The sequence below is a fragment of the Dermatophagoides farinae genome, chromosome 6 (assembly GCF_024713945.1).
Source record: "Dermatophagoides farinae isolate YC_2012a chromosome 6, ASM2471394v1, whole genome shotgun sequence".
Classification (NCBI taxonomy): domain Eukaryota; kingdom Metazoa; phylum Arthropoda; class Arachnida; order Sarcoptiformes; family Pyroglyphidae; genus Dermatophagoides; species Dermatophagoides farinae.
In genome coordinates this window covers 4,128,574-4,156,130 of record NC_134682.1, presented here as the reverse complement: position 1 = coordinate 4,156,130, position 27,557 = coordinate 4,128,574, and the positions used below count along the sequence as shown (strand labels likewise).

Below are 27,557 nucleotides of genomic sequence, written 5' to 3'. Positions count from 1 at the left end.
ATAAATAAACACGACACTCTTTTTCCTGTTCGATAGTATCGATAGTACAAAATACTCGTTCTTTCCAATTTTTATATTTATAAAATGAACACAAATCAAATTTTGCAGTCGATTGTGAGATGAAATGGAGCAATTAAATGTTTGATTTGTTCATTTATTATTGATTGATTGATTGATAATGTGTGTGTATGTGTGTTTGTCCATTTTATTGAATTCGATTCAATGTAATCGGATCGGAAGTGATTGTTCATCATCATAATGATGATGATTGTGATCGATAAATCACCATTACTTTGTCATATAATAATAATAATGTTGTTGTTTTTTTTATATATTTCATTAAATTTCAACCTGTTTCACATGTGACAAATATTTTCAATCAAATTGTAATTAATAAAATGAAAAGAAAGAAAAAAAAGTGATGCTTGCAAATAGGAAACGATAACAAATCAGTCTTTTTACATATTTGAACAACAACAACAACAACAAAACAGGGTTGCCTGTAAGCAAGCTAAGTCATTACAAAAAAAAGAAAAAAAAAATTCAAAGAAATGACTTTCATTTCCTCAAGAAAAGGTAACTCTTAGATAACTTTCAATGATGATTATTTTATGATGCAATGAAAATGGACCTTTCATTTTCTTTTTTTTTCTTTTTCCCCATTTTTTTTTGTAGAAAATTGGAGCAAATCTTTTTTACTCACTACGTTCCAATATAATAAAATTGATATATTTATTCGGAAATTGAATCGGAAATCAAATAAAATATCATGGTAGCTTGTAGGCAAATTTAATCATTGAAAAAAAACAAGGTGGATAATCATTATCATCATCATCATCATCATTATCAAATATAATAACACTTGACCAAAAAATGTCTATTGATCAAATGACACACACACGCACACAGGTAAATCGATTGTCATCGATTGTCATGTTCATCATCATCATCATCATCATGTTGCACAGTTTTCAAATCAAACGAAAATCAAAAGAAAAATGAAAACAATTTTTTTTATTATTATTAATTTAAAGGTTTGTTTGATTCGAATCTCATAATTATAATGTATATATAATATTATGACGGCAAAAAAAAAGAAAAGAAAGAACAAGTTATTCATATAATGATTGATGATGATTATTGGTGGTGTGTTTGTTTCATTTCGAATTCAAAGACAGAGAGATAAAATAAAGAGAGAGAGAGAAAGGCAATATTGATGGGCGTTAGTGTAATACAAGAACAAGAAACGAAAAAAAATCGAAAATTGAATAATAAAAAAAAAAAAAATTTGATGATTGAGATCGAGAATCGGCATCAAGTTGTTTAAAATATACAATTAGTGGCTTTGTTGGCAGAGAAATTATGAAAAAAAATTCGACATTTGAGTGTTGAGTTGCTCATTTAAATTTGAATGTTGAGTCGTATTATATATAAAAATTAAATTTTTTGGGAGTGTCCATGTGTGTGTGTATGACTAGATGGTGTTTATTATCCAACCAGTAGTTTAGTTGGCCAATAGATTTTTACCATTATCATCATCATCATCATCATTATCACCATTTTCTGTTTGATTATTATTGATTGTTAATTGACCTAGATCACCACCAATATCACCGATACCTGCATCACTAGATGCTTGTCTTGAATGTAATAAATTCGATGATGATGATGGTGGTGAATCACGATCTGAATTTACCGGTGATGATAATGTTATAGGTGAACTTGTTTCCGATGATGATGCAGATGATGACGATGATGTTGATGGCATTTGTTTATTTTCATTCACCGTATTATTAGTAGTGGTAGTAGTAGTAGTAGTAGGTGATGATACATCAGTCATTTGTGTCGATATTGTCATGGCACCAAAAGAATCATCTTGACGATGATGTTGTATCATTGATGAATCCAATAATCGTTGTGATGATTGTGGCTGTTGATATTGTTGTTGTTGTTGTTGATCTTGATTTGTTGTTGTTTTCAATTCAAACCATCGTTTCAATGAATATGTAGTCGGTTTCACATATTTGAATGGAAAATAACCTAAACGATCACCAATCTGTCCTTTCCACCAGCCTTTATCTTCAGCTGCACGTGATAGAACAGTGATACGATCACCTTTACGTAATGATAGAAATGATGAAGCAGCTGATGATGTTCCAGTGAATGCATATAATGCAACAGCATCGCCAAGTATTTCGTGGCAATAGGCTTTTTTATATGGCAACAATAGCTGTGTATTAACCATATTGAATGATTCAGCCAATGAATTCAATTCATACCATCGAACTAGATCAACAATAGTACGAAAATATCGTCGTTCCGATAAATAAAAATGAGTTGGTTTATCCGGCCGTTCAAGATTATGCTGCTGTTGTCGTTGTTGTTGCTGTTGTTGATTAGTTTGAACATTCGAATCGAATATTGTTGTTGGTTGAATTCCATTCATATATGTCACCTGTACACGCATATGTTTCACAAGACCTTTATAATTGATACTAATAGCATAGCTATTACGTTGTTTTGGTGAAATTCGTACCAAAAATGATCCATTCGGCAATGGATTCAATGTAGTCTGTGCTGTATCACGATCCATGGAACCTGCGAACCAAGCATATTCTTCAAGATTGTAACCATTACCAAAGAATAGCCTTAAATTGCCATCTTGTACCAATGCTGGATTCATTGATTGATTCGATTTGTTGGTAGTGATGGTGGTTTTATTGTCGTTATTAGGAAAGAAAATATCCTCTTTATTCAATGCAGGTGTCGATACAGCTAACGGTGATGTTGGCATTATCCAATTGGATTGATGTAATTTTCTTGGCAATGTTTGTGTCATTGTCGATGTTGTTGTTGATGAATCATTCGTTTGATGATGAACAGTTTGATCATCATAACAGAATCGAAATACTGATGAACATGTTGGTGAATCAATGTTCGATGATGATGCATTCGATGGTGAATCAGCCATCAATTCAGTTATACAGGCAGTTGGAAAAGAACCTTCTTCACCAAGTCGTAGATTAAGACCAAAACTAAGCGGTCCATTTGTTGAATATACAACTATTGTATCATTAGGTTCCATTGGTAATTGACCATGAACAAAATGTGTTGATATAGCTTTGGCAAGAATCCGTTGTTTATTTCTAGATGGTGTAGGTGGTTCTGGACAATTCGAATTCAACATTGTTACATTATGATGTTGGTGGTCATGAATATCATTTGATGATGATGATTGATTCATATCAATCGATGATTGTCTTTCATGCATCATCTGTGCACATGAACGTACTGTTGTGATACATGACTTATGGACAGCAACATTACAAACATAACATTGATATCCTTGAAACCAGGTTCCTTTCAAAAGTTTATGACAACTAACACAACAGGTTGCCGGTAAAACTGTAGCCAATGCTAAATGATGATCAGTTTGATTCAATTGTCTTGGTCGTACATTATCCTGTGCACGTTCTATGGCTTCCATCCATTTTCTTTTGATTTCTTCATTTTTAACAAAAAATGTATACGGCTGTTTTGTACGACAATGTATCAATGACCAACCTGATGACCAATTTTTTGTTAATTTCGAAATCGGACTACAAGTGGACATATCTTCCAGCTACACACACACACGAAACAAACAAGAGGGGTGGAAATTTTCCATAATAAAAAACAAAAACAAAAAAAAAATTTGAAATTTAAAATTAGTATATCTCAATAACATTATTGATAGTGGATTAAGTCATAAAAAACAACAACATGAAGGTTAATTGTGATATATATAAAAATGGAACAATATGGCAAAATGGAATGCAATGCCATATGTATAAAACTAAACTATGAACTAAATCATCATCATCATGATGTATGCGCTCACCTTGTATTCTTCCAATACGATACAATCTTTATATGAATATTGAATTCTTTGAAGGTTACGTATTGTTTTACACATAAGCATAACTTTATCGAAAATGAATATATATCTATTCTTCAATCGTGTTGTCATACGACTACCATAACTACCACAATTTCCAACATGATGACCATTAATAATACCACCAACAACATTATCGCCATCTTGTGTACAAGGGCCACGCATTCGAACTTCACCATCTTTAATTAAACGGCCATAATCTTTTAATTCATAATCATCGGGCATCGATAGATCAATAATCGATCGTTGTAGATCATTAATAATTTCTAATGTTTCCGTATCACGTTTCATTTCATTAATATAGGCACCAATATCGAGCATCATATCATATGAATGACGTAGGCCTTCAAAATCATCATGTTGATCATTGGTATTACGTATTAATTCACCTAATAATAAATGATATTTGAGTATTCGTTGCATTGGTAAACTAAGAAGATCTCTAAGTTTAAATCTTCCTTGATTAGCATCCTCTTGACATCTGCTAACCCAATGTTCAATAACTGGATCTTGTACACATAATTCATCCAATAATTGTTGTGCTTTTGGAAGATTAGCACAATATTGGCCATAATTAAGAAATCGATCACGCATAGAAAGAAAACAGGCTGATATTGTTCCATTTTTAATTAGCTGTTGTATTGGATGACCAGATGATGTTGATGATGTTGAACAGGTGGATACACTTGGTGAACTACAATTTGATGGATATCCCGGTATCAATTGGCCATTATTATTATTATGATTATTATTGGATCGATGTTGTTGTTGACCATTTTGATTAGTACGATATAAATCTTGATATAATTTCCAATGTAATTCAGATAATGATTGTAAATTTGAGAATATAACATTTCTATGTTTTACCGGTATAACACGTATTAATGGTTGACAAAAATGATCAATTATCATCTGTAATGCTTCACAATAATTTTTTTCCGTTTCAATCAATTCTTTTAAACAATAATCACGTTTAGATGTAATTAATGAATTACTATTTGTTGAATTTAAATTAATGGTCAAATTATTTGAATCACGATTACAATTTGATCTAAAAAAAAATATGAAATGAAATTAAATTACAAAAATGATCATCATCATCATCATTAAATCTTACCTAAGCGTTACATAGCAAAGATCTTCATAAACATCTTCTTCATGTGATCGTTTTGATGATGATGATGATTCCATTAATTGTTCCGATTGCCTACGTCGAAGAAACCAACCTTGTTGTTGCTGCTGTTGTTGTTGGTGGTGGTGATGGTGGTATTGATCTTCCATTTGATTCAATGAATTTTGATTAGAAATTGAAATTAAATTTGTACGAAAAAATGGACTTGTAGGCGTTGTGGAAGGAGATTTTGTAGCCAAAGCAGTAGAAATAATTGCCATACTTGGTGATGATCGAATATCGTCCAAATTTGATAAATGTTCAGCTACCATTATGTCATTTGTCGTCGTCGTCGATGATGATGATGATTGGTTGAGATCAACAACTAAATGAACAAAAAACGAAAAATTCAAAATTTAAATGTCCACACAATAAAGATCCAAAGAGTCAATCTTTCATAAAAAAAAATCAAGGCCTTGAATCAGCCACTTTATCCAGGTCTCTCTTTTTTTTATTTGTTGTATACAGGGATTTTCTTTGCATTATATATATCCAATATATTCAATTCGGTTGACCTTTTGTCTAGGTGCTGGTTAGTTATCTGTGTGCCAAGTGCACAAAAAACATTTATATTCAAGTCCACCATTGGCGACATTTTGACCAATGTCTTTCTTTCTCTCTCTCTCTCTCTCTTTTAACACTGTGTATAAAATAATTGGGGTTGTAGTAAGCACCAATAACACAATCATCAATACCGCCATCAACAACAGAACAGCAAGGACATTCATCCACACAATATACACCGAACGATTGATCGAGCGAAAATACCAATCATTCGTTCGTTCGGTCGGTCGGTGTATGGATGATGATGATGATGGTAGTGTGAGAAAAAAAACCAGTCCTAAGGGGAGGAATATAATATTGAATGAATGAATGATGATGGTGGTGGATAATATTTTGGTTGATTGGTGAGAATGTATACGGTCCCGGGTAGAAATAACGATAGGACTGGATCATCATCATATTGTTGATGAGAAAGACCTTTGACCCATGACCTCGACAAAAAAAAACGGGGAGTTCTCTATAAAGCTGCTCATGTTTTGCTAAACTATTTAGACATTGCTAATATATACTATTCACATTATTATATTTAGCAAATTCAAAGTCACACACACACACAGACGCACAAGATAAATATAATTTTTTATGTTGTGTGTTTTTTTTGATCAATTTGACCAGCGGTCATATTCATAGATTAAGAGATGACACAACAAAATTTTACTTGTTGATTGTTATTTGGATTAAACAACAAAAAAAATAACCTAATAACTGTTAATCTAGTCTTCTGTTAATATTAAACAAAAAAAAACTTACGATTCGTCGATTGTAGAATAGTAAGTTGTTCAGTGGTGGTGGTCATATTCAATTATAAAAATTGAGATGAAAAAAAAAGTTCAGAATTTTTTTTGATTTCAAAAATTGAACAAGGTGGTGGTGTGTGGATGAGGCAGTGAATTTTTATTTCAATGAACCAACAACAACAACAAAAAAGTCACATAATTTTGTTACTGAAAATCATCACCACATTTCGACATTTGATCGAGTTTTATTTATTTTTTTTTAATCCCATAAATGGATTTCGGGCGTTTTAATCATGACACGTTTACTATATAGTAGTATAGATAATCGATTGATCATTTGATTGATAAGATTGACATTTTTGTTGTTGGTGAATCGATTTTTATTTATTTTATTTTTTTTTTGGATCATCAAAAATATGTCGTTGGACACAAACAATCAGTCAGTCAATTATATTTCTATAGTGAATGGGTCAAGGTGTGTGTGTGTGTGTGTGGATTTTTGTTTGTTTGCTCCATAAGCAACAACAACAACAGCAGAGACATAAATCGAGTCCATTTCGATTATAGTTGATTCAAACAAGTGTGTGTGTGTTGTTGTTGTCTAGCTCCTTATATTCAACAAGTGCTTCTTCTATTCGTCAATGTGTGTGTGTATGGAATGTGGCCATTCGTTATCATTGCCACCACCACTGCAACAACTTTGGTCAACTTTTTCCATTTGTGGTAATGGCCATAATTGAACCTGTAACTGCATTTACCACCATGTATTTACTATTCATCATTATCATTTTTTATAACTAATATTGGTCATTGTGACCAATGCATAAAACATTTTGTTCAACAAGTGATTTTTTTCAAATCATCATTTATGTACCAATGATGATTGAATCATGAATGAAAAATAAAAAAAAATGAATTATTATACACATCATGAAAATTTTTCAATTTTAAATTCGATCCAATATTTATAATGATAAATGATGTTTGTTTCAAAATTTGAATACATTACATATAACGTTGTATATGAACGGCGATTCGAAATTCATCATCATCAGAAGGAAAAAAAACGTGGTTAATGTGGCCAAATATTTTTATTTTTGTTGATTTTATTAATTCATATTCTCCGTTTATTATCTCTGATTTTTATATTCACCACCATTAATGGGTCGAACGACAAAAGATGAACCATTTGGCATAGCAAAAGCCGATAAATATTGTTGTTCATTATGTGGATTCGTCTCAATCAAATTGAATGAATGTGATCATCATATTCTTGTTGAACATCAAGGCCAGGTTTGATGCATGCAATAGGAATTTGTAATTTAAAAATTTATTTTTCTTCATATATTTTTCACACAATTGTATGTTAATAGGCATTAATCAATGATGATAGACCGATGACCCAAGCGGAAATTAAACAAGGCTATCGTCGTGCTTTAAGTGTTCTTAAAATGCTCAATTGTACAATATGTTCGAAAACGTTTCGAAGTTTTTTGGGTATGGTATTACATGCTGAAGTATGTGGTAAATCGGTATGTTTTAACACACACATCAATTGTTTACAATATGGATGAACCTAATGATGTAACATTTTTTTTTGTTGTAAATCACCCATTCATAGGAAGATGAATTATTTCGTGATTGTGAAATTTGTGGTAAACGTTTAAGAATTCATTCGTTGGCCCTTCATTTACGTTCAATTCATTCAAATGTTGATCCATCGATTCAAATTGTTGATAATGATATTGAAATGATAAGTCAACAAGAAGAAGTTGTGGAAGGTAAAAGAGGCAAAAAACGAAATTCTGCTCTTAAGTAAGTTTATTTTTTTTTATTCATTCAATTTACTATTAATATAATTTTTTAAAAATCATAAAGAGCAATCAATAAATTTCGATCTCTCAAACTAGCTGGTAGTGATGGTGAAGATGATGATAAAAATAAAAAATCTAAGAAAGCACGACTGAAAAACGATGATAATGATTTTTCAGCTAAATCCTCCTCCTCCTCCTCATCATCATCATCATCATCAGATGAAGAGCTTGAAGCGTCAATTTCGAATGAAACAAATGATCTCAATGATAAGGGTAATCAAGATAATAAGATTCAACAGGAAACGACAAAAACATTGAATGATCGTGATTTGGATCGAATCATTTCCATAATTGTTCATCATTTAATCCGAGAAGATGGTAATGATAATAGCGATGGATTTGAACGAACAATCATCGAATCGGTTCCTGTTAATCGAAACGGTCTATTTACCTGTTACAATTCTTTATGTCCTACTCAATTTAAATATCGATTCGAATTGGAAAATCATTATCGTCGATGTCGTTGGAAAAAATTTTGGTTTCGTTGTTTCCTTAACGAATGTCAACAAAATGATCGAAATCGTTTCAATTGGCTCGATGTAAATGTTGTGGAACATTTTTTTCATAAACACAATGTATGTTTTTAATCGATTTTACTCATAGTTTTCAATTTGTTCTTATTTGTTATTCATATAGGAATTATTCAATAATGCAGTGAAAGCAGAATTTGATATTTTTATAAAGAAAAAACAACTGAATGATGTTGTTCGTTCTGGTCCAAGTAGTTCACGAAAACCTCGTTATCTTAAACCACTTCTTGAATGGCATAAACAAATATCATTATCATTGAAAGCTAACACTGTTGATAATGGCAATCCAATGTTTTCGAACATGTTACCAAGTCATGATGATTACCGTATAATCGATGAAAATTTTCAGATACAAAATTGTCAATCCCCTTATTTCAAAACAACACGTACAATGGATTCTGGTGATAATGAAATGAAAAAATTATCAGCATTTGAATCAATACGTTTGGATAACGACAATCTAATGTTCAATGTCGGTAAATGTGTTTCAGCTATTTCTTGGTGTCCATTACCATTTACCACCGAATCGACTCGTTTTGATTGTAAATCACAATTTGATCGAATACTAATGTCCGAAGTGAATGCTAAACGTGATCAATATCTTGTATTGGCTACCAGTGATTTTGATCAGATACTTAAAAATGAACGTTCCGATCAAATTTGTTTGCAATTATGGAATCTTGGACCATTGAATCAAATGAAAAAAGGCGAATCGGAAGAAAACATAGCTCGTTTAGCATTGAATATCGATTGGACATCGTATGGTGATGTTCTAGAAATGTGTTGGTGTCCATGGGGTGTTTCGTATGAAGAACTAAAACCATCGAATGAACGACTACAACGATTAGGATTATTAGCAATTGCCAGTGAAGATGGTCATGTTCGAATTATATCTTTACCACATCCCCATCAATTAAATGGTAGCTATAAAACAACATACCTGTTCCAAGTCAAACCTGTACTTGTATTACAGGATCGATTTCCACGATATCTAAATTGTAATAGCATTGATTGGTATCCATATGCTCCATTCACTATGATAGTTGGTGCATTCAACACGGGATTTGCATGTCTTTGGCGATTACCAATTGATAATGATGATGAAAAATTATTAACCAAAGATAAACACCTATTACCATGTGATCAGAATGGTAATCTTAAATGTCAACCATTATTATCGATTCGTTGGATCAATAAATACATGTATGTTTGTGTTTCATTGAATCATTCATTCATCTATCATATACATTGGGATGGATTATTTCGGCAGCTTGAATGTCGTCCATGTCAGAAAATTATGACCTATTCACCATTATGGACTAATGCTATGATACAAATGGCTATGGTACGTAAAGGTAGCCTCATTGGATTCATTCTTCTAGATCGACCTATTGATAGTGGTGCTGATATTCGTCATACGATCATATCAAATGCAACCGATGATTATACGGTGAATTACTGTCTGATAAATGTTTTATAATTATTTTTATTGAATAATTTTCATTTGATCTAATTAGGACATGTCATTATCACCATGGATGTATACGATTGCATTTGGATCTGAATGTGGTAGATTATGTACGACAAAAATGATGAAAAAACCAGGCTATTCGGAAAAATCAAAATCAATCAATTATGTATGTGTTTATTATTGGACAAAATGTATCGTAATCTCACAATTATTAATTTGAAATTCATTTCATTTTAGATTTTATATTCAACGAAATTGGCAAGCATCGATCAAGATCTAAAGAATAATTTGGAATCGATTAAAAAATCAATAACCATAAACGAACCGCTTGATCTTGATTATCATATTGATGATTTTTTTGATAAATATTTTTTCATCTATGAAGATAGTCGAAAACCTGATACTATTCTAAAAGGACGTACTGCATCGACAACGATTCGATTATTGACTAAAAATGATTTATATCGATATTATGCAATCAATAAGGTAATATTTTTTTTAATCATTTACATTGAATTTTAAAATTGGTTTTTTTTATTTTATTTATTTTTTTAAATTTTTTTTGTATAAAAGTGTTCCTGGAATCCGAATCTAGCAACATATACATGGATTTTTTCATGCAACAAATCTGGCCTTTGTCGTTTGAATAATTATCCATTGATCAATCCAAAACAAATGTATTGAATTTTAAATGACTGTCATATTTTGCAAATATAATGGCATGAAATTTTGTATTTTTTTTATATTTTTTTTTTGAATCATTTAATTAATACAAATTTTAAACAAATCCTCATCATCTATATCTGATTCATTGTTGTTTTGAGGTAATAATTTTTGTCGAAAAAGTTGTGCATGTTGCCAGGCTATATTGCCTTCACCAAACATTAATTTGGCTTCAATATCGAACCATTCGATTTTATGATCGAAATCATTTCGATTCAATTGAAACATTTCATTCAGTTCGAATGATAAATGATCATTCGCTGATGGTAATATAACATGAAGTTCGATAACACCGGATTCATAAGTTCGACCTTTGACTAGAATGTTGATATGATTCCATTCAACATTGGCGTTGGGTAATCGAAATCTCCAACGTATGGAACCAATAACTTGTTGGCCACAATATTGTTGTCGGCTTAGATAACACATTTGCCAATCATGTTCAATCATACGAAAAATATAGGCCGATTCATAACAACCAGATTGCCATCCTTTGATCGATGAAGATTCTTCTTTCGAATCCAGATTACTGATTGAATATTCATCACGTTGACAATTGTATACGATTTGACAATAACGTCGATTCAAATGAAATTCATGATATGAATGTTTAGATTCACCACGTGATTGTCGCCATTGAATTGAACCACTGATACGACCTTGAAGGGCTTTTGGATCGGATGGTTGTCGTATATTTTGATCAGGTGTACGTAAAAATTCAACCATTTCACCTATCCAACGATGTAGGATTCGATCACGTTCAGTGGCTGAAAGATTAGATTGTAGTCGACGATTATTTTGATCAATCATTGATTGTAAACGATTTTCATCGAATAATTGGATACGAAGCATAACAGTTTTTTGCCATTCAGATGAATATCTCCATGTTACATCACGAATTTCATTCATTCCTGATGCGATGATCAATGTAGCAGGTTTTTTCCAACCACATTCATATAGTAATGCATTATCGAAAGCATTTTCACATGGATCACAATGTATCCATCGTTTTTGATGTTCACTAAATATTTCTACCCATACATGATCATCAACATGATGTACCATACGAACATCGTAATCAAAAACAAAACAAATGTATGAAAAACAAAGTGCCCATTCACCACAACGTCCACGACGTGTTTCCAATAATCGTCCAGCATGATTATAACGTGGAAATTCAATTAGTGCATTACATTTAGGACATTTATATACTTCAATCATTCGACAATGATATTCAATATCATTTGTGTGGCGACATTCCAATAGATCACATTCTTTACCATTACAATGATCACATTTCAATTCATTTACCCAGGTGAATAATTCCTGTTTAAAATGTTCCAATAATCGTATTATACAATAATCACGACGATCAATCTTGTCACAATTATCATCATTATGTAAATGTTCAAAATCTTCATTGAAACGATCCCAAGGTATTAATTGATGGGCCAATCGTACAAATCGATTATCATATTGACCAAATAGACGTAGGAAACTATGATCAGTTATAAGGGAATAATATCGATTGTAATCGATTGGTGGCATTTTTTTTTGTTTTTTTTGAAAATGTTCGTCAGCAATTGATCGATATATAGATTTACAATTTCTTAGAAAACAACAAGCACTGGTTTAAAATGGATGGAGAAAATTCATTCGTTTTTTTTTGTTTTTTTTTCTTTTGATGACGATTGATGGTGACCAAGAGATCAATACAAATCACAGACAAATCAAGTACATGTATATAATCCGGTTGCTATGAAAAAAAACCTTGAAAATTTAGAATTGAATTCATTAATTAATAATGTCCACTAATGATCAGATTTTAATTTTTCGTAACAGAAAGTTTACATACCGCTGATTCATTCAAATGAAAAAAAAACTTGTAGAAAAAATTTAAATTTTCAAATCAATTGTCCAATTTTGAATTTTTAATCTGAATCTAAAATCATAATTGTCGAATCATCAGGAAAAATAAAATTTAAACAAAAAATAATCTGATGAGATTGAAACCAAAAACAAAACATCGCAATAATAATAATAATAAAATCAAAAATAAATATCGATTAATTCGTTCATCATATTGGAAAATGATTCGAAACAAAAAAAAAAAATATTATGCCCATTCTGTGATGGAAAAATTTCCATCGAATTGCTAGTGAATATTCTATATTTTTGTAATTTATTCAAAATCATCATTTCAACTCTTTTTTTCTCCAAGTTTTTTTTTACTGTAGAAAATATTATCCAAACAACAACAACAAGAAGAACAAAAATAATAAAATTGTTACAGAAATACAAACAGGAAAAAAAGAAGTGTAAAAAAATGAATATATCGATAGTGAACTTGAAAAAAAACAGTGATATGAATAACCAATATAGTAACCATCGTTTTTTTTTCAATGCACTCTTAATCATCATCATCATCATCAACCATATAAGAATGTGGTTGCATTTTTTTCCAAAACAAAATGAAAAAAAAATCGGAGAAAAATTTAATACATACACACTGACCATTAATTCAAATTCGAATTAACAAAAGTCATCAATTTTTTTTTTGAGAGAGAGAGAAAAAAATCTTTATTGACGCTAGCAGATTTTTCCAATATATAGTACACATACACATTACAATGTCGTCAATAATTATGACAAAGATAATGATGATGAAGTGTAAAAAAAAATAAAATTTTTTTTTACTTCTTCGAACGAAAATTGATATTTTGTTTTGTTGTTTCTTTTTGACAGGTTCTCATCATCATCATCATCATCATCCGATCATGATCGATCAAATAGCCATTCAATACTATCCTGTTTTTTGTGTGTGTAATGATGATGTTGTCGATGATGATGACATGGTATTTAATCACCACTACCATATAATTAATCACGCCATTTGTTATTTTTTTTTTAATTGTTGCTGATGATGATGCTGTTCAAATCATTCGATTTTTTTTTCTCATATAAACAGAATATATATATCAGCCTGATGTATTATAATCAACTAATTTTACAAATTGTGTTTTAATCTAAAAAAAAAACGTTAAAATTGACGGGAAGTCATCAAGTATATCAAGTATATATATTATATTTAAATCTAATCAGTTCATAACCAGTACATTTTTCGTTCGTTCGTTCGTTGTCGTGTGTGGCTTCATTTATAAAAATGTAATTGAATTCTGCCATCAAATCATGAAATGGCAATTTATTAATGATATTCATGAACAAGAAAAAAAATTTAATTTTAATTTTGTTCAATTTTTTTTTGTTGTTGCAGATTTCCTCGGTATCTATGGTTATATTCATTCACATTCATTCATTCATTCATCATACATAGAAGAATTTAGACCACTAGAATTTATTTATTTTTTGTTTTTTCTATGTTTGTGATCAACAATGACAATCGATTCGAATAATAAATTCTCTGGCAAGTAAAATGTTCATCATTTTCATCGATATTATCGTCACATTGTATACATATATAACGTTACCGATTTATATGTGGATACAGAATCCACGAAAAATTATTGATGAATCGAAAAAAATTCGTGCTAAAAAAATCGATCCAACCGATATTGATTCACCATGGATTGGTATTCATGATGACCCGGTATTAAAAAATACAATAATCGATAATTGTGATACATTGGTGGATTTTATACGTGAACATAGCCAATATTTTCCCAATGAAAATCCGGCAATTGGTTATCGTCATGTTCTTTATGAATATTTTGAAAATGATCAAGATGGACGTAGGATAAAGAAACGTAAATTATCTGATCATTATCAATGGATTAGTTATGGACAAATGTGGGAACGTGTCACACGTATTGCCCATGGTCTTCGTCTTTCCGGTATTGATCGTCGTGAACCAGTGGTTATTCTATGTGAAACTTGTGCTGAATTTCTTATGATGCAATTTGCATTGGCACGTGCCGGTCTTATTCAGGTGAATGTTTATGCAACATTAGGTGAATCTGGTATTGCTCATGCTATTCGTGAGACTAAAGCACGATACATGTTCACATCATGGGATCTATTGCCTAAAGTTCGTTCGACAATTGTTAATTATGATTTAAATATTGAAAAAATTATCTATCTCCGGCGTCGAGCACAAAAAGTTTCACAGGAAATTCTTGATAATGAAAAATGTTTTACTGAACCAATTGGCCACTGTGATTTGATTCCATTCGATCGAATCGAATTGATTGGACAATGTTATGCTGATCGAAATCATTCGAATGAACCAAATGAAGAATTATGTCAACCACTTGATAAAGATGAATTGTCATTAATCGGTAAGTTTAGAATGAAGCCTAATTAATTATATTGAACGCAAATTGATCTCTTGTTTCAAATCAAAGTATTTACATCCGGTAGTACTGGATTACCAAAAGGTGTTCAATTAACATCCAAACAAGTAATCCATAGTATTCCAACGGCATGGTCAGCTGTACCGGAATTAGTGGCTGATGGCACCAATCAAGTGTTGGCCGGTTTCTTACCACAAGCACATATATTCGAAGCTATAGTTGAATTAGCTTTTTTGGCATTTGGTGGCCGTATTGGTTTTGCCAGTCCATTAACATTGGTCGATGGTGCACCCGGGCTCGCACCCGATACTCAATCTGATCTGTCCATTTTACGTCCAACAATAATGATGGTTGCACCGTTAGTATTGAAACGAGTTCAGGCACAAATCTACAAAAAATTGGAAGCACGATCATCAATTCATGTCCCATTATTCGATTATCTGATCAATTATAAATTACGTTGGACTCATAAAGGTAAACCATATCATTGTTAAAACTTTACGTTTTTCTAATCAATCATTTATTTCATAATCAAAAAAAAATTATTATATTAATCTCTATAGGTTATAATACACCGTTACTAAATCGACTAGTGTGTTCCAAAATAAGTGGACTATTCGGCGGAAATTTGGCCAAAGTGATTGCAGGTGGTGCACCATTATCACCACGATTACAGGCATTTTGTCGAATGGCCATGAATACGAACCTAGTACAAGGTTTTGGTATGACAGAAACATGTGGTCCAGTATTGTGTATGGATCGTCATGATCTATCATATGGCCGTAGTGGACCACCATTGCTTAATGTTTATGCAAGATTAGCTGATTGGACCGAAGGTGGATATCGACGAACGGATTCCCCATGTCCACGTGGAGAATTATTAATAGGAAGCAAAACTCATTGGAATGGTTACCTAAATCTACCGAAAAATACCGATGAAGGATATTTGAAAGATGAAAAAAATGGTATACATTATGTACGTACCGGTGATATTGTACAAATACATCCAGATGGAACATTAGAAATAATTGATCGTAAAAAAGATTTAGTCAAATTAGCCAACGGTGAATATGTATCATTGGGAAAGATTGAATCAACATTGAAGAATTGCAACTACATTGATCATATCTGTGTTTTTGGCAATGGATTTGCCAATCATCTGGTCGGTTTAATTGTACCTAATAAGGAAAAATTAAATTCTCTTGCTGTGAATGGAACAAAATCGATGAATCGATTAAAAGAAATGATCTGGAAATTGATGCAAGAAACTGGATTAAAATGTGGCCTTAAACTAGTGGAAATACCATTACAGATTGAAATTGTATTGGATGAATGGACACCAGATAATGAAATGTTAACGGCAGCAATGAAATTAAAACGTAATGCAATCAAAAAACGTTATCATAATGTTATTGCCGATATGTTTACAATTAATTCAAATAATGGTGATTCACATGGCAGATGATTCAAACAAAACAGAAAAATTGATTTCATCACCATTTAAACACACAAACAATATTCTATCTGTTTATTATTATCGTGTGTGGTTTTATTCTTTTTATATATTCATTCCCATTTTTTTTATAATATTCGTGTGTTTGAATTTGAAAAAAAAATTTCTTAATTCACACACACACACAATAATCATTGAATAAAATGATACATACATAACTTTTTATTTATTTATTTATTTTTTCAAAAATTTTTCAAACAACAAAAAAAAGAATCAGACAATTTTTTTCAATTATGAACGATCGATATTTATTTTATTATGATTGAATTCAATTCAATCTATCGTTTGTTTGTCTTGTTGTTTTTTGATTCAAAAATGTGGTAAACCAGTATCACGTTTACCATTTGAATATAATACAGCACCATAAATACCACCACCGGCTGCCATTCCAATTTCAACATGATAACCATATTCACTATAATAATAGCCAGCATAAATATGTTTAAAATATGTAAGTGCTAATAATATTGCCCATGATACTGAACATAACATTGTCATAAGGAAATGTTCTTTCCAAGCACCAATGCCACCACAAATACATCCAAACATTGCCGTTATCATCCAGATAATACCATTTTGGCCAAAACTATAATTGAAAATGGTCAATATATTCAATATGAATACAATGGCAACACCAATGCCGAATGCATATCGACAAATCTGCATCATATTGAGTGTCATGATGATTTATTTTCCCCTTTTTTTTGAAATAAAATTTCCAAAATGTGTAATAGAACGATAAACGGATGTGTGATAAAGTAGTAGTAAAATGAAAAATTGAGAAATCAAACAAACAAACAAACAAACAAGCAAAAATACACAGGGAAAATTTAAAATGCGAACCAATCGAATGAAATGTAGATTTTATTTTATATTTTTTTTTATTATCAACAATCACACACACAAACAATCCATAATTCGAATGGGCGAATGTTCGATTTTTTTCCGATTGTTTATTTTGTTCGACGATTGTTGTTGTTGTTGTTGTTGTTGTGTAGGTTTTTCATGTTTTACATAATTCAGAATCTTGGCATATTCATTTCACGATGACCATTCTCATGTAACATGTATAGATATACTGCTGACAATATCAATGTAGCCATGACCAAACCATCATTATATGAATAATCAATCCAAGTGGCTGTAAAACGGCCAATCATCACCAATATGATGCCAATAATTAGGAATAACAATGTGAATAGAAAATGTTCTTTCCAAACACCAATTATACCGATCAATAAGGAAATGAATGAAAATATGATCCATAAAAAATGTGATGCTGTGAACATATCATAATAATCGATTACCATCTTTAGCTGTAAGATTATCATCAAAATGATTAGTATTGCAATAGTCAAACGAACGAATGGATAAAGAAGACCGAATTTATTATCGGCCATTTTTTTGTTGTTGTTGTCTTTGAAAGTTTCTATAGATTCAAAATAATAAAATTTTTTTTCTGGCTTACTTTTTATTCGAAACAAAACAAAACAAAACAAAAAAAAAGAAAATAAATTAATTACAAGAATTGGCGCGGACGTTCTTGTAATTTGTTTATACAATACAAGTACTACTTTTGCAGAGTGTAAACTCACAAATATATGATGATTTAAAATAAAAAATTAAAATTTAATAGATAAAATTCATCATTTCTTTAAAAAAAAAAAAAAATACAATTATTATTGTCTTTGGATCAGCGAAAAAAATTTTTTTTTCTCAATATTTGAATCAAAATTCTGGTAAACCCATTTCTTGATGGCCAGTATTGTAAAGCATAAATGAATACAGGGCCGACAATGCAATCATAGCCATTATCATACCTTGACCAGTTGCAAAATTGCCTGACCATATACCTATTTTTAAAAAAAAAGAAAAGAAACATCACATCAAAAGATAATCATAATTGTTTTGTTTGTGTTTTTATTAATCAATCAAATTGTCGGTTATGATTGGAATTTTTTCAAAAAAATTTTGTCACACATACCCATATTAATACGTTCATAATATGAAAGACAAACCAATGTAATCGAACCGACACATAATAGGAATACGGCAAAAAAATGTTCACGCCATGTACCTGGATAAATAAATAATTTTTATTATGTAAAAAAAATATGATTAATTATCATCCATTACCAAGTAAACCAATTATAAGCGAAACAAATGAAATGGCCAACCACACATAACCGGATAGACTATATGAACCAAGACCATGATTGATGACCGATAATGTGACCATAATCAATATAACACCAATCAATATGCCTAATACAACACGAACAATTGTATAGAATATTCCGTATTTATTGCCACCACCACCGAATAAACCCATCAGTGTTTAATATTTATTATAGAATTCGTAAAAGTATTTCAAATATATAAAATGATGATTTGAGCTAAAATTTATACAGTTTTTGCAAACACATAAGTGTTGAGAATTTTAATTTAATATATGAAAAAATTTTTAAAAATGTTTTGTTTTTTTTTTGTTAATTTGATTTTATTTTTGTTCTATAGAAAAATCGGTAATAATCAATAATCATTTGAATGCCATTGTCATTTGACGATTACCAGAATCATATAACATAAATGTATAGATTAATGAAATCACTACCAATAAAATGGCAGCACCGGCAGAACCATAGAATAAACTTATCCATACAGACATTGAAGACAATATTATGGTTATAATTGTAAATATTAATGAATAAAGAAAATGTTGTTTAATAGCACCAATTAGGCCAAAAATTATCGATATAAATGATATTATTGTCCAAATAATATGTGAAATATCTGATGATCGAAATAGTCCTACAATATTCAATATGATCATCAATATTAAAAATATGAGTAATGAAACACGAATAATTTGATAACCGATACCGAATCGATTTGAAGCCATCATACACAGTATATGAAAAATTTTGATTTTGATTGAAATTGAATTGATTTTTTTCCCATACCATGGCCTATCCACTGTACATTATATTGATTGTAATTCAATTGTTGACAATTGTTCCTTATTTCGAACAACAAAATAAAACACCCACTTTGTTCAGAAAATAAAAATGAAAAAGAATTCATTTGGATTTTGCGCCATTGAACACAGAAAAAATTTTCGATAATAAAATGGTCCATCCAATTCCGGATACCGATTCATTCAATGTTTAGACATCAGATCAGATCAGTTCTGGAAATTTGAAAAAGTGTTGCCACCATTCATTCATTGATTGATTCATAGTTAAAGTTTTGATATTTTGCGTATGTCAGCTACCGGTTTCAAAATAATGGCATCATTAGCATCGGCAAATCGATTGGAGAAAAAATTTGCCATACGTAGCTATAGTGTTGAGGTAAGTCTCACTTTCTTTCTATTCTCTCTATTTATTATGATTATTGATGATGATTATTATGAATAATAATACCCATCCGATCATTGCCAAAGCCGAAGAGAAAAATTGATTGAGAAATAATTTTCAATAAAAATTTTTTCATTCATTCATTCATCCATGATTATCAATATTGACAATATATTTAAATTGATTTGAATCAATCTCAATCACATGTGATTATAGTGAATATCAAAATGATAATGAATAATAATAATAGGATTAATTTTGACACACAAATTCCATCACTTTATTGTCCAACTAAAGAGAGAGAGAGAGAAAAAAAAAAGTCAAAAGTTATTAAACAACATATAATGGAAAAATGACTTACTGTTGGCATCCAAAATGGTGGCAACGGAAATCCGCCATTATCATTTTTTTCCATTCTATTCAATTTTTTTTTTTTCATCCACACAAAATTCTATTCATGAATCTTTTCATTGTAATGAATATATCAATCATCGGAAAAAATATGGCTAACTAACTAACGACGACGACGACGACGAACACACATAATCTGAATGAAAATCTTTTTTTTTCATTGTCATCCACATTGTGTGTGTGTTGATTGTTATACACATTTCAACAAAAAAAAAAAAAAAAAAAAAAAAGAATGAATGGATATAAAAAGTGGATATGGGTGTGTGTGTGTGTGTGTGTGTGTGAGTTGCTGTAATTATTCGAAAGTTCTGAATCTGATTTTCTGATTATAATTACACAATGATGATAATTGGACAGCACACACACACACACATCATTTGATTCAATTTTTTTTTTGAACAAAACAAACAACAATAAATTACTTCCGTTGTTCATTTTTTCTCTGTTGGTGACAGTTATAATTGCCAATTAATTAATTAATCAATGGATTGATTGAATGTAAATGATTATATGATTTTTTTTGTCGTTGTTTCGCTGACCTTTTCTTTTGTTCTTTGTTATCCATTCAAACAAAAATAGCATGGCTATCCATCACGTCGAAGATCATTAGTTGATGATGCTAAATTTGAGACACAAAAAAATCGTGAAGCCGTACGTTCATGGATCGAAGAAAGTCGTAGTGCATCACAAGATTTTGATCTTTCCGAAGAGGAGGTTATTGTAGCGGAAGAAACACGACAAAAAGATGGCCAACAGAAAACGGATGATATGTTGAAAAGAAAAAATCTAATGATTGCATTGCCGGCCAATAATGGTCTGGATAATTTGCCAAGAATATTACGATTGATGCAGGCAACACAGGCCACAATTGAACATTTGGAAAGTCGACAGAATGAAAAAGATCGAAAATGTTTCGATATATTCATGTCGGTCATGATTACACCGGCCAATCTGTTGACATTTATGAAATCAGCACGTCAAGCTGGACTTGGTGAAGTATCATTGTTGCGTGAAAAACTTATATCAGTAAAAGATCCATGGTTTCCACGTCATATAAGCGATCTGGATTTCTGTACACATATTATGACCAAATATGAACCAGAATTAGATAGTGATCATCCAGGATTTTCCGATGCAATTTATCGTGCACGTCGTTTAGAGATTGCAAACATTGCATTTGATTATCGATAGTAAATTGAAATTCAAATGTCGGTTTGTGATGATTTTTTCTAATGAAATTTCTTTTTTCTCCATTTCAAGTGGTAATCCAATACCTAGAGTTAAATATACAGAAGAAGAAATTAAGACCTGGGGAATTGTATACAAAGAATTGCTACGATTATTTCCTACACATGCATGTAGTAAACACATTGAAGTGTTTAAACTATTGGAACAAGAATGTGGCTATGCACCGGATAATATACCACAATTGGAAGATGTTTCACGTTTTCTTAAAAGTATGTCTTTCTTGATTAATATATTCGATCATTGTCGTTGTTGTTGTTTGATATAATTTTTGATTATCAATATAGAACGAACTGGATTTACAATAAGACCAGCGGCTGGCCTATTGACTGCACGTGATTTTCTTGCCAGTCTTGCTTATCGTGTATTTCAAACAACACAATATATGCGCCATCCAAGTGAACCTGATCATTCACCTGAACCAGATTGTGTTCATGAATTGTTGGGCCATATACCAATATTGGCTGATGAAAGTTTTGCCGATTTTTCACAAGAAATAGGATTAGCTTCACTTGGTGCAAGCGATGAAGATCTGGAAAAATTGGCCACTGTATTTTTTTCATATATAAATAGTTTAAATTTGAAATTGTTTTTAATTTTAATTTTTTCAATTTAGCTATACTGGTTTACCGTTGAATTTGGTCTTTGTCGTGAGAATGGCCAGATACGTGCATACGGAGCCGGATTATTATCATCATTTGGTGAACTAAAACATTCATTGTCAAATAAACCGGAATTACGAGAATTTGATCCAGAAAAAACGGCCATACAATCATATCAGGATCTGGACTATCAGGAAATCTATTTTGTAGCCGAAAGTTTTGATGATGCAAAAGAAAAATTTCGAAAATATGTAGCCGATAAATTACCACGTCGTTTTGAAGTATCATATGATCCATATACAGATCGGGTACATGTTATTGATTCGGTTGAAAAAATGGATCGATTGGTTGGAAAAATTTCCAATCAAATTGAACGTTTGCATAGTTGTTCATCGAAATTGCGTAAAATTTTCAATTGAAATTATAATCACATGATTATAATCAAAATACTCAAATTGAATTGAATTGAATTTTCATCTTGTTGAAAGAGCATCTATATATTTATTGTTTGTTTTGTTTGAACAAAGAAAAAAAAAATATTGAAATTCGATATGTAGCCATTAGAAGAATGATATATAATAATCGAATGTTATTAGACATTAGATAGTGACTATAGATGATTAATATCATCTACATCATTGAATTAACAACTTACTGGTTTTTAATTTTCATTTAAATGATGATCATAAAAATAAATGTTCAGTTCACTCAAGGTTTCACGAGTTCAATTTTAGTCTTGTTTATAAAATGAATGACTATTCAGATGCAGCCTATATTATCGTGATAATCAAAATGATTACCATGAAAATGACAACCGGAAATAATATTTTCTGGAAATATTGTGTGTGCGAGTGTGAATTACGATAAAAATGAAAGACATGTGGGCGAAAATTTTTTTTTTTTTTTTTTTTTTTGAAAAGAAAAAACAACACAAAAATGAAAACAAAACACTAAACCATCATCACTCATCACTTTTACAAGGTGTTAATGATTTGATTTGAGGTTTGATGCCAATCAATTTGCATATATGAAAAAAAAATGAAAAAAAGTTCTCCAATTTTCTCGATTTCTTGGTTTTTTATCCATCCACATTAATCCTTTTTATGCATCGAATATGATGAAAAAATTGCGGCTATATCAACATGATGATTAGAAGAACAACATGAAGGTGCAGCAGCAGCAGCAGCAACAGCAATAAAAAAAAATTCATTCAACGAACCAAATCTTGATCAATATATTGATTGATTGATTGATCGATCGATCGATATCAATTTCAAATTTATTATTCAGCATCATTTTTTCATCATTATATAAAAAAAATAATGTCAATAAAGCCAATTTCATTACATTCAAACGCACACACCCATCAACCCACTTGATGAATATATACCAAATCGATGAAACTTGTGGATCAAAAAAAAATAAAATAAAATAAAAGATAAGCTTACGTTCATTATCAATGTTATTATTTGAATGAAAAAAAAAAATTGAGAGAAATAGAAAAAACTGGGATTGAAGAGTAAAAAAATGAATGAAACGAAACAAAACAAAACAAAAAACATTGAATGTCAATAACAAGTTCATTATTCATTCATCAATCATAATTTATACACATGATATTCAATAATTGATGGTGGCTACCCCCCCCCCCCAATACATACATTGTGGGGTGGGCGAAATATAAAAGTGAATACGATTTAAAGAAAACAAAACAGAAAAAATAATGAGAAAATTTGATAATTGAAAAAAAAACACAACAAAAACATTGTAATCCATCCACCCATTACCATTTAATCAAATCAAATAAAATATTTCATTTTTTTTTTGATTTTAAATTTTTGTTCCATATGATGGTTGATATTGTTGTTGTGGTTTAAATCCACCATTCTTTCGTGCTGCTACCGTTGATGCTGGTGATAATGGTGGTGATGGTGATGATGATGTCGATGGTGATGAACTTCCATTTGCCATTCCATATGTTGATGGTACACTACCGCCGCCATTATTCGATTTACCATTATTGCTACCACCTTTTATACTACCATATGATGGTCTCGAACCACCATTTAATCTAGATGAAAAAAATCAAATCAAATTAAATTGGATGTTAAATTGTCATTCGAAATAGTCGACTACTTACTTTTTACCTCCGAAACCATTATTTGAACCATAATATGCTGATTTAGTTGAAGCTGTTTTTCGGCTAGCAATGGCCATATCTACGACTTTTTCCACATGTGGTAATATAGTTGTCAATGGTAATGATTCGATTAATGGTGTTTCCGAATGAATTTCTTCGCCTAATGCAGCATCCAAATTGTAAGGCGTTGTTTCATAGGTTTCTTGACCGATTGGACTAGGTGTCACAGACATTGGTGAGCTACCACCACTACCATATGATGGTTCATATCTTGAGGTTAGTTTTGGTCGTTGGCCATTTCCGTTACCATTTTTGCCATTGCTATATCCATAGTTTTGAATAGCTGATGGTTTTGATCGTTGACCATTACCAGAATAATACATTGGAGATGTTGTTGTCATTGGACCCATTTCAACAGTAAAATCATCAGCCATTTGTTGTTGCTGATACATAGATTGTTTCGGGGATTGAGTAACACCACCATTACCATAACTTGGTACACTACCACCGGTGATTGGTCCAGCACTACCAGCTGCAAATCCACCTCCATTAGCTGGGCCGCTTGGCATTGATTCTACGATTGCTTCAACTTCTTTATACAATTCAGCATTCAATCCAAAATAAGCCGCTGAATCCATACAATCAAATTCATACCACCAAACGCATACAAAATGACGTTGTGAAAAAATGGTACCATTTGGACAAAGGAATGAATTATGACGGCCATCCGCTTGACAGATGTGAAAAACTTGACATTGTGTTTCAACATCAGCATAATAACCTGGCGATTCATGATCTGAACATTTGAATCGTGTAATAGGAATATCTGCTAGAATAGGATAATCTTTACCCGGTTCACCACGGATCGAATTTTTCATCATATCCATCATATCGATACTGTTATCAAAACCCATATCATAATCATCATGGCTGCTGCCACCATTACCTCCACCATTTTTATAACCTCTTGTGCTATATCCCATTGAAGCACCATTTTGTTGACCACCATTACCAGCACCATATGATTGATCAACTTCACGCATTTGTGGCATGAATTTTTGTGATAAATCTATTTCAACACCAGCGGCAGCCAATCCAGCCGGTTGTGAACGACGTGGTATATCCTCTTCTAAAATAATCAAATTTTATAGGATTTTTTGTTTGCATAATCAATTTTATCCATTTACCTTTCTGTTGTACGGTTCGAGGCGTTGAAGTTGGCGAAGCTGACCCAGCAGCAGGTGAATAACCACCATATGGAAGTGTTGTATACATAGCAGAAGCCGGAACTGATCCACCACCACCGCCATTGCCATTCATCATCATAGATATTGGTTGCTGTTCTTGTTGTTGTTGCTCTTGCTGTTGTTCCTGTTGTTGTTGTTGTTGCTGCTGCTGAAATGCATTCATAAGGAATTCCAATTCTGAATCAATATCATTATCATCATCTTGTTGTTGTTGCGGTTGTTGTTGAACATCCTGCGGTGATTCCAATTGTTGCTGTTGTTGTTGTTCTTGTATATATCGAGAGAATCTTTGTCGAGGTGATGAACTAATACGCATCGGTATGGCTGTACGTGATGTACGTCGTAATAAGATTCGATTCAATCGAACACCTGATGATGATGATGATGATGGTGTTTGAGGGGCTAAGCTCGTTACTATTGCTGGCAGCAAAATGGCTAAAAAAAATAAGTAGGATCAATCAGACAACAAAAAAAACAAAACAAAACAAAAATGAAATATATTGAATCAAAAAAAAAATATCAATGTAAAATTAATGAATGAAACAATCAATCATTTAGAGATTTTGCGTTTGCGTATGTGGCTGGTGGTAATGTTATTATTTTTTTTCAAACATTCCGGAAAAAAACTAAACTTATTATATATAAAATATATAAAAAAAGGATGATGAATCAATATTTTTTTTTAATGAATGAATGAATAAATTGACTTGTAGACAGCGAGTGTGTGTGTGTGTTAACATGGAAAGACAGGAACAAGAAAAAAAACAATTATAAGCTCTTTAAAAATTTTGATGAATAATAAATAAGAGTAGTTTGCAAATTTGAAATCTGGCTAGCTTTTCAAAAAAAATGAAAATGAAAAAAAATCTAAAAGTAGAACTAATATTTTCAACATTATTATCATCAGTCAATAAACGACAGGACCTACTGTTGTACTTAATGTTTTTTTTTATTGCTTTGCTATTTATATGTCTGATGATATATAATCATCATCATCGTTTTTAATCATCATTCTGTGATTATTATCATTATTGTTGTTGTCGATGATGATGATGAATGTATTTGGAAATGAAAAAAATCACCATTCATTCAACATAACAAGCAATCAGACAGGATATGATAATCAATTTTTTTTTTCGTCAGACATTTGATAGACTTACCTAATAACAGTAGATGATTTCCGCCCATTTTTTTATGGCTTGAACTAATTCGTTTGATGGGTTAACCAGGAAGAAGAAAAAACCGGAACTTTAATTAATCAATTAGTAGATTAATTCATTCAAGTTTTGATTCGACAAAAAAAAAGAAGAAGAAACCAGAATGATGGTAGATGGGTGGATGGACACAGCAAACCGAATAAATATGAATATACGGGACGTTACGGATATGATGAACACTTATAAATAAACACAAAAGACAAATAATAAAAAAAAATTTCGTATGTCGATGTTTGTTGTTGATTTTTTTTCACTTATTTGAATGATTTTTCTTTTCAGAAGAACACTTTTGATCCAAAATAATGATTATTTTCTTTTTGGTCCATTCAATAGTTGAAACCATTATTTATATATGATCGTCGAAGATGTGAAGATGATGATGATCATAATCATATAGAGACAAACAGCTTGGTGTGTATGTGTGTGTAACAAGTTGTTGGCCAGTCACTCAAATCAAAGTGAGTAAGGCTTGTTGTTGTTACAAGACCAGATAGACAGTTGTTTTA

At 31.2% G+C, this 27,557-nt stretch overlaps 8 protein-coding genes across 11 annotated transcripts; 3 read left to right on the top strand and 5 right to left on the bottom strand.

Moving 5' to 3' along the window:
* Window positions 1-999: 999 nt before the first annotated feature.
* LOC124493734 (protein vav-1) lies at window positions 1,000-7,165 on the bottom strand. 2 transcript variants are annotated; one of them, XM_075732233.1, is made up of 4 exons: window positions 6,423-7,165; window positions 5,055-5,433; window positions 3,881-4,988; window positions 1,000-3,622 (listed from the first exon to the last, which is right to left on the bottom strand). In XM_075732233.1, exons 1-4 carry the CDS (start codon window positions 6,466-6,468, stop codon window positions 1,505-1,507), a joined length of 3,651 nt encoding a protein of 1,216 aa, XP_075588348.1. In that variant the 5' UTR covers window positions 6,469-7,165; the 3' UTR covers window positions 1,000-1,504. The 2 variants fall into 2 exon arrangements, with proteins under 2 accessions (XP_075588348.1, XP_075588349.1); XM_075732234.1 differs by lacking the exon at window positions 6,423-7,165 and adding an exon at window positions 5,624-6,191.
* A 136-nt stretch (window positions 7,166-7,301) lies between these two features.
* On the top strand, window positions 7,302-11,071 carry LOC124493866 (uncharacterized). Its single transcript, XM_047056977.2, has 8 exons — window positions 7,302-7,702; window positions 7,783-7,941; window positions 8,031-8,224; window positions 8,288-8,858; window positions 8,920-10,263; window positions 10,331-10,450; window positions 10,522-10,770; window positions 10,858-11,071. The coding sequence occupies exons 1-8, from the start codon at window positions 7,571-7,573 to the stop codon at window positions 10,966-10,968; spliced, it is 2,880 nt and encodes a 959-aa protein (XP_046912933.2). The 5' UTR covers window positions 7,302-7,570; the 3' UTR covers window positions 10,969-11,071.
* Pngl (N-glycanase Pngl) lies at window positions 10,763-13,369 on the bottom strand. 2 transcript variants are annotated; one of them, XM_047056982.2, is made up of 3 exons: window positions 13,311-13,369; window positions 12,863-12,949; window positions 10,763-12,777 (listed from the first exon to the last, which is right to left on the bottom strand). In XM_047056982.2, exon 3 carries the CDS (start codon window positions 12,553-12,555, stop codon window positions 11,047-11,049), a length of 1,509 nt encoding a protein of 502 aa, XP_046912938.2. In that variant the 5' UTR covers window positions 12,556-12,777; window positions 12,863-12,949; window positions 13,311-13,369; the 3' UTR covers window positions 10,763-11,046. The 2 variants fall into 2 exon arrangements, with proteins under 2 accessions (XP_046912938.2, XP_075588351.1); XM_075732236.1 differs by lacking the exon at window positions 13,311-13,369 and having other exon boundaries at window positions 10,763-12,763; window positions 12,863-13,004.
* Window positions 13,370-13,733: 364 nt separating this feature from the next.
* On the top strand, window positions 13,734-16,992 carry LOC124493867 (fatty acid CoA ligase Acsl3). Of its 2 annotated transcripts, none has more exons than XM_047056979.2 (4): window positions 13,734-14,080; window positions 14,282-15,302; window positions 15,369-15,791; window positions 15,881-16,992. In XM_047056979.2, the coding sequence occupies exons 2-4, from the start codon at window positions 14,441-14,443 to the stop codon at window positions 16,780-16,782; spliced, it is 2,187 nt and encodes a 728-aa protein (XP_046912935.2). In that variant the 5' UTR covers window positions 13,734-14,080; window positions 14,282-14,440; the 3' UTR covers window positions 16,783-16,992. The 2 variants fall into 2 exon arrangements, with proteins under 2 accessions (XP_046912935.2, XP_046912934.2); XM_047056978.2 differs by having other exon boundaries at window positions 13,738-14,172.
* Window positions 16,993-17,094: 102 nt separating this feature from the next.
* LOC124493873 (uncharacterized) lies at window positions 17,095-17,731 on the bottom strand. Its single transcript, XM_047056984.2, has one exon. The coding sequence runs from the start codon at window positions 17,509-17,511 to the stop codon at window positions 17,140-17,142; it is 372 nt and encodes a 123-aa protein (XP_046912940.2). The 5' UTR covers window positions 17,512-17,731; the 3' UTR covers window positions 17,095-17,139.
* Window positions 17,732-18,528: 797 nt separating this feature from the next.
* LOC124493872 (uncharacterized) lies at window positions 18,529-19,166 on the bottom strand. The gene is made up of 3 exons (XM_047056983.2): window positions 18,967-19,166; window positions 18,815-18,907; window positions 18,529-18,683 (listed from the first exon to the last, which is right to left on the bottom strand). The coding sequence occupies exons 1-3, from the start codon at window positions 19,160-19,162 to the stop codon at window positions 18,559-18,561; spliced, it is 414 nt and encodes a 137-aa protein (XP_046912939.1). The 5' UTR covers window positions 19,163-19,166; the 3' UTR covers window positions 18,529-18,558.
* Window positions 19,167-19,973: 807 nt separating this feature from the next.
* ple (tyrosine hydroxylase ple) lies at window positions 19,974-23,174 on the top strand. The gene is made up of 5 exons (XM_047056981.2): window positions 19,974-20,183; window positions 21,180-21,790; window positions 21,861-22,057; window positions 22,133-22,395; window positions 22,462-23,174. Exons 1-5 carry the CDS (start codon window positions 20,094-20,096, stop codon window positions 22,864-22,866), a joined length of 1,566 nt encoding a protein of 521 aa, XP_046912937.2. The 5' UTR covers window positions 19,974-20,093; the 3' UTR covers window positions 22,867-23,174.
* Window positions 23,175-23,891: 717 nt separating this feature from the next.
* LOC124493868 (uncharacterized) lies at window positions 23,892-27,378 on the bottom strand. Its single transcript, XM_047056980.2, has 4 exons — window positions 26,995-27,378; window positions 25,775-26,269; window positions 24,588-25,716; window positions 23,892-24,518 (listed from the first exon to the last, which is right to left on the bottom strand). The coding sequence occupies exons 1-4, from the start codon at window positions 27,020-27,022 to the stop codon at window positions 24,278-24,280; spliced, it is 1,893 nt and encodes a 630-aa protein (XP_046912936.1). The 5' UTR covers window positions 27,023-27,378; the 3' UTR covers window positions 23,892-24,277.
* Between the last annotated feature and the right edge of the window lie 179 nt (window positions 27,379-27,557).

What these genes read in the sequence shown, in the direction of transcription:
- LOC124493867 (XM_047056979.2), top strand. Translation starts at nt 14,441, where the DNA reads ATGTTCATCATTTTCATCGATATTATCGTCACATTGTATACATATATA. An exon ending in AGATGAATTGTCATTAATCG is followed by an intron (nt 15,303 to 15,368) that starts GTAAGTTTAGAA and finishes TTCAAATCAAAG; the next exon opens with TATTTACATCCGGTAGTACT. An exon ending in ATTACGTTGGACTCATAAAG is followed by an intron (nt 15,792 to 15,880) that starts GTAAACCATATC and finishes TAATCTCTATAG; the next exon opens with GTTATAATACACCGTTACTA.
- LOC124493866 (XM_047056977.2), top strand. Translation starts at nt 7,571, where the DNA reads ATGGGTCGAACGACAAAAGATGAACCATTTGGCATAGCAAAAGCCGAT. An exon ending in TTGTTGAACATCAAGGCCAG is followed by an intron (nt 7,703 to 7,782) that starts GTTTGATGCATG and finishes GTATGTTAATAG; the next exon opens with GCATTAATCAATGATGATAG. An exon ending in ATGCAACCGATGATTATACG is followed by an intron (nt 10,264 to 10,330) that starts GTGAATTACTGT and finishes TGATCTAATTAG; the next exon opens with GACATGTCATTATCACCATG.
- ple (XM_047056981.2), top strand. Translation starts at nt 20,094, where the DNA reads ATGTCAGCTACCGGTTTCAAAATAATGGCATCATTAGCATCGGCAAAT. An exon ending in TACGTAGCTATAGTGTTGAG is followed by an intron (nt 20,184 to 21,179) that starts GTAAGTCTCACT and finishes AAACAAAAATAG; the next exon opens with CATGGCTATCCATCACGTCG. An exon ending in TGTTTCACGTTTTCTTAAAA is followed by an intron (nt 22,058 to 22,132) that starts GTATGTCTTTCT and finishes TTATCAATATAG; the next exon opens with AACGAACTGGATTTACAATA.
- LOC124493872 (XM_047056983.2), bottom strand. Translation starts at nt 19,162, where the DNA reads ATGGGTTTATTCGGTGGTGGTGGCAATAAATACGGAATATTCTATACA. An exon ending in GCTTATAATTGGTTTACTTG is followed by an intron (nt 18,908 to 18,966) that starts GTAATGGATGAT and finishes TTATTTATCCAG; the next exon opens with GTACATGGCGTGAACATTTT. An exon ending in TTATGAACGTATTAATATGG is followed by an intron (nt 18,684 to 18,814) that starts GTATGTGTGACA and finishes TTTTAAAAATAG; the next exon opens with GTATATGGTCAGGCAATTTT.
- Pngl (XM_047056982.2), bottom strand. Translation starts at nt 12,555, where the DNA reads ATGCCACCAATCGATTACAATCGATATTATTCCCTTATAACTGATCAT.
- LOC124493873 (XM_047056984.2), bottom strand. Translation starts at nt 17,511, where the DNA reads ATGACACTCAATATGATGCAGATTTGTCGATATGCATTCGGCATTGGT.
- LOC124493868 (XM_047056980.2), bottom strand. Translation starts at nt 27,022, where the DNA reads ATGGGCGGAAATCATCTACTGTTATTAG. An exon ending in AAATCATCTACTGTTATTAG is followed by an intron (nt 26,270 to 26,994) that starts GTAAGTCTATCA and finishes TATTTTTTTTAG; the next exon opens with CCATTTTGCTGCCAGCAATA. An exon ending in AATGGTTTCGGAGGTAAAAA is followed by an intron (nt 24,519 to 24,587) that starts GTAAGTAGTCGA and finishes TTTTTCATCTAG; the next exon opens with ATTAAATGGTGGTTCGAGAC.
- LOC124493734 (XM_075732233.1), bottom strand. Translation starts at nt 6,468, where the DNA reads ATGACCACCACCACTGAACAACTTACTATTCTACAATCGACGAATC. An exon ending in TATTCTACAATCGACGAATC is followed by an intron (nt 5,434 to 6,422) that starts GTAAGTTTTTTT and finishes TTGTTCATTTAG; the next exon opens with TTGTTGATCTCAACCAATCA. An exon ending in CTTTGCTATGTAACGCTTAG is followed by an intron (nt 4,989 to 5,054) that starts GTAAGATTTAAT and finishes ATTTTTTTTTAG; the next exon opens with ATCAAATTGTAATCGTGATT.